At 36.0% G+C, this 9,638-nt stretch overlaps 1 protein-coding gene across 4 annotated transcripts in view; it reads left to right on the forward strand.

Moving 5' to 3' along the window:
* Positions 1-6,995, forward strand: part of LOC136209867 (guanine nucleotide exchange factor SPIKE 1) — a 30,619-nt gene extending 23,624 nt beyond the window's left edge. For 2 of the 4 annotated variants that reach the window (XM_066001475.1, XM_066001474.1), the window contains exons 22-31: positions 552-627; positions 776-886; positions 1,555-1,737; positions 2,559-2,702; positions 2,906-3,079; positions 3,186-3,533; positions 3,608-3,940; positions 4,246-4,431; positions 5,538-6,512; positions 6,592-6,994. In XM_066001475.1, the coding sequence (XP_065857547.1) occupies positions 552-627; positions 776-886; positions 1,555-1,737; positions 2,559-2,702; positions 2,906-3,079; positions 3,186-3,533; positions 3,608-3,940; positions 4,246-4,431; positions 5,538-6,512; positions 6,592-6,846 (2,785 nt within the window). In that variant the 3' untranslated portion in view covers positions 6,847-6,994. Of the gene's footprint in view, positions 1-551; positions 628-775; positions 887-1,554; positions 1,738-2,558; positions 2,703-2,905; positions 3,080-3,185; positions 3,534-3,607; positions 3,941-4,245; positions 4,432-5,537; positions 6,513-6,591 lie in introns of all 4 variants that reach the window. The other 2 variants (XM_066001473.1, XM_066001476.1) reach the window with 2 other exon arrangements.
* The last annotated feature ends 2,643 nt before the right edge of the window (positions 6,996-9,638 follow it).

Here is a 9,638-nt window from a genome sequence, read left to right on the forward strand (position 1 = left end):
TAGTATCATTTAAAATCTTTCATATGGTTTCATGCTATGAAATTTGCTATGATGGCCATTTATCTAATAAGGTCAATCTTTCATGTATTTTTTAATAGTTTTTTTACTCGTAATTTTCAATTTGTTGTTCTACTCAGAAAAATAGGCACCTTTTTTTTAATGTCAAGCAACACAGTTAGCTTTTTGTCAGGCCAAATAGCATAAAAAATGTGGCTTTTATTGACTTCTGATGGTTCTACACTTCGCTTGATGCTGATGCTATAAAGTGTCTCTTCTAGAGTTGTCATGAGCCATATTTATATAATTTCCTGGCATTCCATATTCAATGGTGAGCCCTGGCTTTTAGTAGCATTTGTTTATATAGAAATCAAATCAATGATCCTTTCTGAAGTGTCATTGCAATACCACGTTTTTTTTCATTTCCCTTTGCTAAGTCATTATTGTCCTTGTAAATTGTAACTTGTACCATATTATTCTTTCCTTTTTTACCAGTTTGGGTTAGCCATTTGAAGGAATGTTTACTTGCCTAAAGAAGCTATATTTTCTTGTAGAAACTACCTTTCATCTGTTTTGATACAAGAACTTTTCCTTACCTGGGATCATGATGATTTGTCTCAACGATCAAAGGTGAGATCGGTGAAAATACAGTGCAGCACCATTTATTTTAATTTTTGGCTCAGCATCCTTCTACTTTCTTTTTTGTCTCAGTTTTCTCTGTTGCTTCTTATTTGAGCAGTATACTCCCTAGTATAATTTTTGTTTTTGGTCTTTGCAGGCAGCTAGAATGCTAGTTGTTCTTCTATGCAAGCATGAGTTTGATGCCCGTTACCAAAAGCCTGAAGATAAATTATATATTGCCCAACTATATTTTCCTCTTATTGGCCAGGTTTAACCTTTTCTCTTTTCAGCTTTTCTGATAGAGTATCTCTTAATCCCATATTTAGTTATGCAACAACCCCCAGCTTTAATCGAAATTAGTTGGCTATGTTTCAATTAAGGATTATTTACAATAGGGCTAATACTTGGGATTATCATGTAAGAAGCAGTAATTTGATTTTGAAATTGTATATGATAGGCCTAACACTCGGGATTCAACCAGCTTAATCTTCAATATGGTTTTTGTAGCTGCGCATTCCATATGCCCAAAGAAAAGCAAAAATATGTCTAATTCTTTTTCTTTTTCTAGATCAAAATTACCATAATATTGAAGTGCTGAATAACTATTGATGCCATATAATTAAACACTTATAATTTTTCATAGTTGTGTAAGTATTATGTTTGGAGAAATTGTAATGATTGTACTGGTTAGCTAACTTTTCATCTCTGTAGAAGTATTCTATTTGAAAATATTAGAACAATTGTATAATACTATTGATTGAAAAGAGGATCCATATAGCAGATTCCAATCAGTTGATATTAAGGCTTGATTGTTATTGTTGTACTGAAGTGTAAACTGAAGATACACATGCATGGGGTGCATTACTATATGCACTAACATTGGTTGCTGAGTCTTTTTATTGGCGTCTGAACACATGAATTTGTTTTCCTTTGCAGATCTTAGATGAGATGCCTGTGTTTTATAATCTGAATGCAGTGGAAAAGCGTGAAGTTATAATTGTTATTTTGCAAATTGTGCGCAATCTGGATGATACATCACTTGTCAAGGCCTGGCAGCAAAGCATTGCTCGAACTAGATTGTTTTTCAAACTTATGGAGGAATGCCTGGTTCTCTTTGAGGTTGATGCATATTCAAATTTAGTATTCTTTTGGCTTGTATGTTGTAGACTGGTAGACCAGAGTATCTTGTTAATTGTTTAACTGTTGCATGCCTATTGTGATTCTCTTTTTGTTTTCATATATTTGCAAATTGCAATTCTTTCATTTTACGCATTTTTTTGCTGAAGTATTGAGAGTGTTTGCACTAAAGCAATTTGCACTGCTGGATAGAAGTGTTAAAAGATGCAAAAAGGGGAAATTAAGCTAGTATTCACTTAGTTGTATTTGAAAGTGAATGTCTTTTGGTTATTAGCTTCAATAAGGAAAGAAGAGTTCTCATCTGATTACAGAAGTATGTGAATTCGATGTAGTGTATAGCCATCTCAACTTGCCAAAAAAGCTTTTGAATCACTCTAATGTGACATGCTGCTTTTACACTAGTGTATGTCAGGATTTATCGCTTTGCTTGAGGAAGTAGGCTTGGCATAGCAGACTTTAGGGATCTCCACTCTAAGTAAAGAAGGGCTATTGGATCCAATTAGAGTAGAGAAGTTTGAGAACTTCATGTAGTGTATAGCCATCTCAACATGTCAACAAATGCTTTTAAACGAGTCATTCTAATGTGGTACCAAAGCTGCTATTACACTAATGTATGTCATCACTTGTGTTGTTAACATATTAGACTTTAGGGTGTCCACTCTTTAAGTTGGGAATTGTTGCTCTGATTAGGTGCCTATCTTCAGCAAAAGGAGCATAAATAAATTTATTGCACTTGTATGTAAGATATTCCATATATATTTTTCTTAACCTGATATGCTAATGAGCTAAGACATGTTTTCCAGCATCGAAAACCTACTGATGGCATGCTCATGGGGTCTAGCTCTCGTAGCCCCCTCACAGATGGACCTTCTTCCCCTAAGTACTCCGATAGGCTTTCTCCGGCAATTAATAACTATCTATCTGAGGCGTCAAGACAAGAAGTCAGGGTATGATGAGTTGTTTTTTCTTTTGTTGTCGTTACTGAAAATTGCTCCTTTATGCATTGTGGTTCAGTCTTTCTATTGACTGCCGAACATTGAGCTCTTTCTTACGTGCTTTTCTGTCAAAAGTTTCACCATCAGTTTTGTTTCTGCTGCTTCAAATTTTTCTTCAGAGTTTTATAGATAAATTATGAATTTTTCTTATGCAGACTCAGGGAACCCCTGATAATGGTTACTTGTGGCAGAGAGTGAATTCCCAGTTAAGCTCCCCAAGCCAGCCATATTCCTTGAGAGAAGCTCTCGCTCAGGCACAATCCTCAAGAATTGGAGCTTCGGCACAAGCACTTAGAGAATCTTTGCATCCAATACTAAGACAAAAACTGGTCATTTTCTTATGGAACTGTTACATGTTTCTGTTTATATACTGTCTCAACCCTCACGTGTATATATTTTTTTAGAAGCTGATAACTTTTACATTCACTCCTCCAGGAGCTTTGGGAAGAAAACTTGAGTGCTGCAGTTAGTCTTCAGGTGCTGGAAATATCTGAAAAATTTTCCTTGATGGCTGCATCCCATAGTATTGCTACGGATTATGGAAAACTGGACTGCATTAGTGCCATATTTATGAGCTTCTTCTCTCGAAATCAACCATTGGCTTTCTGGAAAGATTTGTTTCCAGTCTTCTACAGTGTTTTTGACCTCCATGGGGCAACACTAATGGCAAGGGAGAATGATCGGTTTTTAAAGCAGGTGGCTTTCCATCTTCTCCGGCTTGGTGTTTTCAGAAATGAAAGCATAAGGAAAAGAGCTGTCATTGGGCTCCAGATACTTGTGAGGGTAAGGTTCTTTGGCATTTTGGTTTTTGATCATATATTCTTACTTCTCAACTTAAATTTTCTTCGATTTCGCAGAGCTCTTTCTGCTATTTTATGCAGACATCAAGGTTGCGGGTGATGCTGACTATCACATTGTCAGAGCTGATGTCTGATGTGCAAGTGACTCAGATGAGGTCTGATGGGACATTGGAGGAGAGTGGTGAAGCTCGACGCCTTCGCAAGTCACTGGAGGAAATGGCTGATGAATATAAGAGCGCCAGCGTATTACAGGAATGTGGGCTAACTGAAAATTTCCTAACAGTAATATTGGAAAGTTCCCCTGAGAATCGATGGTCGTGGTTGGAGGTGAAACGTCTATCGGAAAGTCTAATTTTGGCCCTTGATGCTAGCCTGGAACATGCACTTGTGGTAAGTAATGCTAACAGAACAGTCTTCTCTGATTTTACCATACCGCAACTACTATTGGGTACATAAATTAAGCATGGATGTTAATGGTCGCTCTTCATTTACTCCATTGAGAAACAACTTACTCATTCATATGACATTGGAGCTTTTAATTTTTTATTCCTACGTTTGTCAGGGGATTTAGTCGTTCCAGAATGGGCCAGTCTCACACTGCTCTCATTTTGTTCATTATAGTGTTTATGATCTAGATATACAAGTTCTTCAGCTGTGATCTGGATGAATAATTTGTGCTGCATGCTTTTTAACAGGCTTCTCTCATGACTATAGATAGATATGCTGCGGCAGAGAGCTATTATAAACTTGCACTTGCATTTGCTCCTGTTCCTGATCTTCACATTATGTGGTTATTGCATCTTTGTGATGCTCGTCAAGAAATGCAGTCATGGGCAGAATCTGCACAGTGCGCTGTAGCTGTAGCTGGCGTCGTAATGCAGGTGATTACTTTCATTCAATGAGCAAATATAGAATCTTAAATGAAGTTGCTTGTAATTCATTGGTGGTTTTCTAGACTTGTTAAATCTAAGCTTTTAGGATGATTTTAATCTCCACCTTAGAATTCTAATAAGCCTAGATCTAACTGTAACCGTGTAATTCATATGTTGTCTAAATTATTTTTAACTCTGCCATCACCCAAAAGCATGGCTCATGAGTCTGTGATAGTAGAATAATCTCTTTCACAAAGGTTTATACAGATATAAGCCCTATTTGAGTTAGGACAGCTATATGTTCCTGAAAAATAGTCAAAATTTGCCAAGTTTAAGGATGTAAATATGCATTAAGCGAAAAATAATACCGTCTATACATTTAAACCAAAAGTGTGAAATAAATATGGATTAAAGCACTATTTGGCTCCTGATCTATCCAAAATGTTGGGTTTTGACCCTGACTTATTGTTTGGTAACATTTGCCCCCTCACCTATCTAAAATGCTAGTTTTTGCTCCCTGACCTATTATTTGGCAGTATTTGCCCTCCGACCTATCCAAAATTGGTGAAATCTCAAACCATCCACACTGGTTGAAATTTCACCAATTTTGGGCAGGTTAGGGGGCAAATGTTACCAAATAATAGGCCAGGGGGCAAAAATGAGAATTTGGGATAGGTTAATGTTTTCAAATAATAGACCGGGGGCCAATTGGATAGGTCAGGGGCCAAATAGTGCTTTAACCCAATAAATATAGGTCAGGGGCCAAATAGTGCTTTAACCCAATAAATATGTACCAATTGCATGTAAATCAGCGATTCGATTGGTTGATCTCTTTCGAGTTTGAGGGTATTTATTCCTGAATAGCAGTTGAAAAACTGAAAGCTGTGTAAACTCTTATCCACAAGTCCTTTCAAAGATAGCAGCTAGCCTACCAGTTGATTTTGCCCGAAAGCTCAGCTGATTCGAGGACGCAATGTTTCCTGGATGGTCTGTATTTGAGGAGCTAGTTCAGGCACAGAGGAATTTTAGTTAAAAACCATATTTTTTGTAAAATAATTATGTTGGTGATCACTTATTCCCCAATTTCAACGATTATGGAATGAACTTCTTTGCAGGCTCTGGTGGCTAGAAATGATGGTGTTTGGAGCAGAGATCATGTAACTGCACTGCGTAAAATTTGTCCAATGGTCAGCAGTGAGATCTCTTCTGAGGCAGCTGCAGCAGAAGTGGAGGGATATGGTGCTTCGAAGCTCACCGTTGATTCTGCTGTTAAATACCTGCAACTTGCGAATAAGCTTTTTTCACAAGCTGAGCTCTATCACTTCTGTGCAAGCATTCTGGAACTTGTAATTCCAGTTTATAAAAGCAGAAGGGCATATGGACAGCTTGCTAAATGTCATACGTTGCTCACTAATATCTATGAATCGATTCTTGAGCAAGAATCAAGTCCGATTCCGTTTACTGATGCCACATACTATAGGGTTGGATTCTATGGTGAAAGATTTGGGAAGCTGGACAGAAAGGAATATGTATACCGGGAACCACGTGATGTACGACTAGGTGACATAATGGAGAAGTTAAGTCATATTTATGAGTCTAGGATGGATGGAAATCACACTTTGCACATCATCCCGGATTCTAGACAAGTAAAGGCGGATGAATTGCAGCCTGGTGTCTGTTACCTGCAGATAACTGCTGTTGATCCAGTAATGGAAGATGAAGATTTAGGAAGTAGACGGGAAAGAATATTCTCCCTTTCTACCGGAAGTGTCCGAGCACGAGTCTTTGACCGTTTCTTATTTGACACCCCATTTACCAAAAATGGCAAAACCCAAGGAGGTTTGGAAGACCAATGGAAAAGGCGAACCGTTGTTCAAACTGAAGGCTCTTTTCCTGCCCTTGTAAATAGGCTTTCGGTAATCAAATCTGAATCTCTCGAGTTCTCACCTGTAGAGAATGCAATTGGTATGATTGAAACACGGACAGCTGCCTTACGAAATGAACTTGAGGAGCCCCGTAGCTCTGAAGGAGATCAACTCCCACGCCTCCAAAGTCTACAGAGAATTCTTCAGGGCAGTGTTGCTGTTCAAGTAAGTTATCTTATTTTATTGATTCGGATGCCATGTCGATCGATGCCATTTATCTCATAGTAACTACTGTTATTTGCAGGTAAATAGTGGAGTCTTGGCTGTTTGCACAGCCTTCTTGTCCGGTGAACCTGCTACTAGATTACGTTCCCAAGAATTGCAGCAACTGATAGCTGCACTCCTAGAATTCATGGCTGTTTGTAAGCGTGCTATTCGTGTACACTTTAGACTGATTGGAGAAGAGGATCAAGATTTCCACACGCAACTTGTGAACGGCTTTCAGTCGCTTACAGCAGAATTATCTCATTATATCCCTGCAATTCTTTCTGAGCTCTGATGATTATGTGTTTGTAGTTTGTTATGTATCATGTTTGTCATTTCTGATATTTCTTCTTCAAGCATGTGCAAATATTTCTTGGTTTATATATGCAATCAAATCTGAAAATTCAAATTACAAAATTTCTGAATTCAACTGCATAAATAATCACGTAACGGAAATATAATGATTTCTTGTGCACTACATGATTTTAATTGTTTTTGAAGGTGAACAAAAATTGCGGTAAATTAATTTTGTTATATATATTCTCGGGCCAGGCAAGGTTGGGTTTGGGTTTTTATATAATCTCAAACCTAACTCATTCTTGGGTTTAGTCGAATTTAAACCGGGTTGGCTTACATGTATTATGTGACCATGGTAATACATCTAAGCCTGTTGGCTCACGCAGCGTGTCCAAGTCCATCTCTCATGGTTTGGGTTTGAATTTGTATATTTGAGAATTGGTCTTGCTGGTTTAGTTATAATCCTCTCAAGTCTGCTAGGGATTAATTTTAAAGTTTTGAACTCAACTTGATTTGATTCATCCTTGTATTATATACATTTTATATGTATTCTTATTATTTTGTTACATAAAATTATCTTTGTTCAGTTTTATTGAATAAATTAACTAATTTTTTTTTGTTCATATTTAGATACCACGTGGATGACAATTCATCAAAATTTTGCACGAGGAAAATAAAAAAATGAAAAAAAATCTGTATTATTATTATTAGGATAAAAGCATCCTGAGATCCTTGATCTTTTATTTTTGGTGCATAAGGTCCTTGATCTTTTATTTAGATACATTAGGCCTATGGTCTTTTATAAATAGGTGTATCAACCCCTTCCGTAACAGATAAAAAGGCAGTGATATTCACCTTCTGTCTGACGCATGTGTCAAATATTTTTGACACCTCAACCACACATAGATGAGAGAGAAATCCCATAAATACAAAAAAAATCACGTAATAGCAGAACATGTCTTCTTTCGAAAAACTCTTCTTCTTAAACGTGAGCTAAAAGAATTCTTTTAGTGAAGACTTACATTTTTTTAAGGAGAAAAAACATTTGGAGAAAGCACAGACTCAAGCAAAAAATTAAGTTTGGTGAAAGAATCGTCTAAGTCGAATGGTGGAGAAGAAAAATCAAGTTTCTCTATTGATATAAACCAAGCCATCCAATCTCTATTGAATTTGTATTGTGCCTCATGATAAAGTAAGTTCCAGACTTTTTTTTTATAATATAGGTAGTCCAATGATTTATTTGTTTGCTTCTGTGAAGTTTTGTTCAAGAATTTTGTCTGTATTATCTATTTTATTTAATTAATAATGTGGTCCCTTGTGTAGTAGTTAATTTATGTATATGTACCTACATATGTACTGTTGCTTCAAGGATAAGAGTCTATATGTACACTTACAGTTAATTTCATTGTTCATTTTTCAGAATGGTGAATACTTACATTTGTTTAAGGGTTGTTCATGGTTGGTATTAATCAAAACACTGAGTATGTGGGTGGGAAAACTGATGTTCTTAACTCACATTTGGATGTTGATTTACTGTCATTGCCAAATATACAGACATATTTGAAGGATATAGGATAAGGAAGGGTAAATTCGGTTTACTATCAACCAAAAATATATAATCAGTATGTATTGATACATGATGATGCCGGGATGATGATGATGTATGTTAAGGATTTGAAAGATGGAGATATATTTGATGTGTATTTAGATCATTCAAATACACTATTACATGGAAATGCTTATGATATGGAAGAAGCTATAAATCAATTGTGGGTTGGGGATTTCAATGAATATTATGGTCAAGTAAATCATGGCCAGGGTGAAGATACTAGTAAAGGTATAATTGATATAGGAATTGACCAAGCCATGGCTGAAGCTACAGCGGATAAACTAAAATAGTTTCGAACATTTTTTTTGTTCGTTATTTATAATTGTATTAGTACTAATACAGTAAATATTAGTAATACATAACTTTCTAAACTGAAATTATAAAATGGACTTCTTGGTATACAACGGACGAGCCCTATTGATTTCAATTCGAGTATAATATCCTGTTCGTGCTTGATTCATGAAGAAATTATCTAATTGTGGGTTGCTTGCGAGCAGCTTGTTAATTCTGTTCATAAATTTTGAACACAAATAACTATGTAGTTTTGAAACTTAGAAAATTAAGGTTTCATTAGAATGTTAGGGATAACTACATTTCATATATTAAAAAATAAAATGTGCATTTCTCAACAATAGGTAAAATTCGCGACAACGGTAAATTTGGTGATTTTTTTTTTTTTATCTTTTTGGTATTATTATTAAGTGAATTTGGATACTCTAAAAGTGACCTTATTACATGTTTTCAACCGCTAATTAGGTCAAAAATTAAAACTAATGGTTGAAATTCATTATTTAGATCAAAAAGTAAAAAATAATTCATAAAAAATTACATTAAAAAAGCTTGAAAATCACCAAATCGCATTTTCGATGCTCAAGACGATGGAATTCCGCAAACTATAAGTTCCCCTGATTGTGAAATGTGAATCTGGTATTTTTGCATTGTAATTTGGTAACCAACAGAAAACAAAAATTGCTACACAAAAATAACAAATCAGCTTCCAACATAAATATTGACATTTCTTGGCGTGTCTTTTGCAACTGTGATGATGGTTGGATATCACCAATACAAAGGACCAACTTTTTGGCTTTTTGGACCCTTTCATGCCCTGCTGTTGCGAGTAGGGGCTTTGTGCCGCGTCCAACCAGGTGTACTCGTCCTGAAGAACAGTGTAACAAGACCAA

This window comes from Euphorbia lathyris, chromosome 10 (assembly GCF_963576675.1).
Source record: "Euphorbia lathyris chromosome 10, ddEupLath1.1, whole genome shotgun sequence".
NCBI lineage: Eukaryota > Viridiplantae > Streptophyta > Magnoliopsida > Malpighiales > Euphorbiaceae > Euphorbia > Euphorbia lathyris.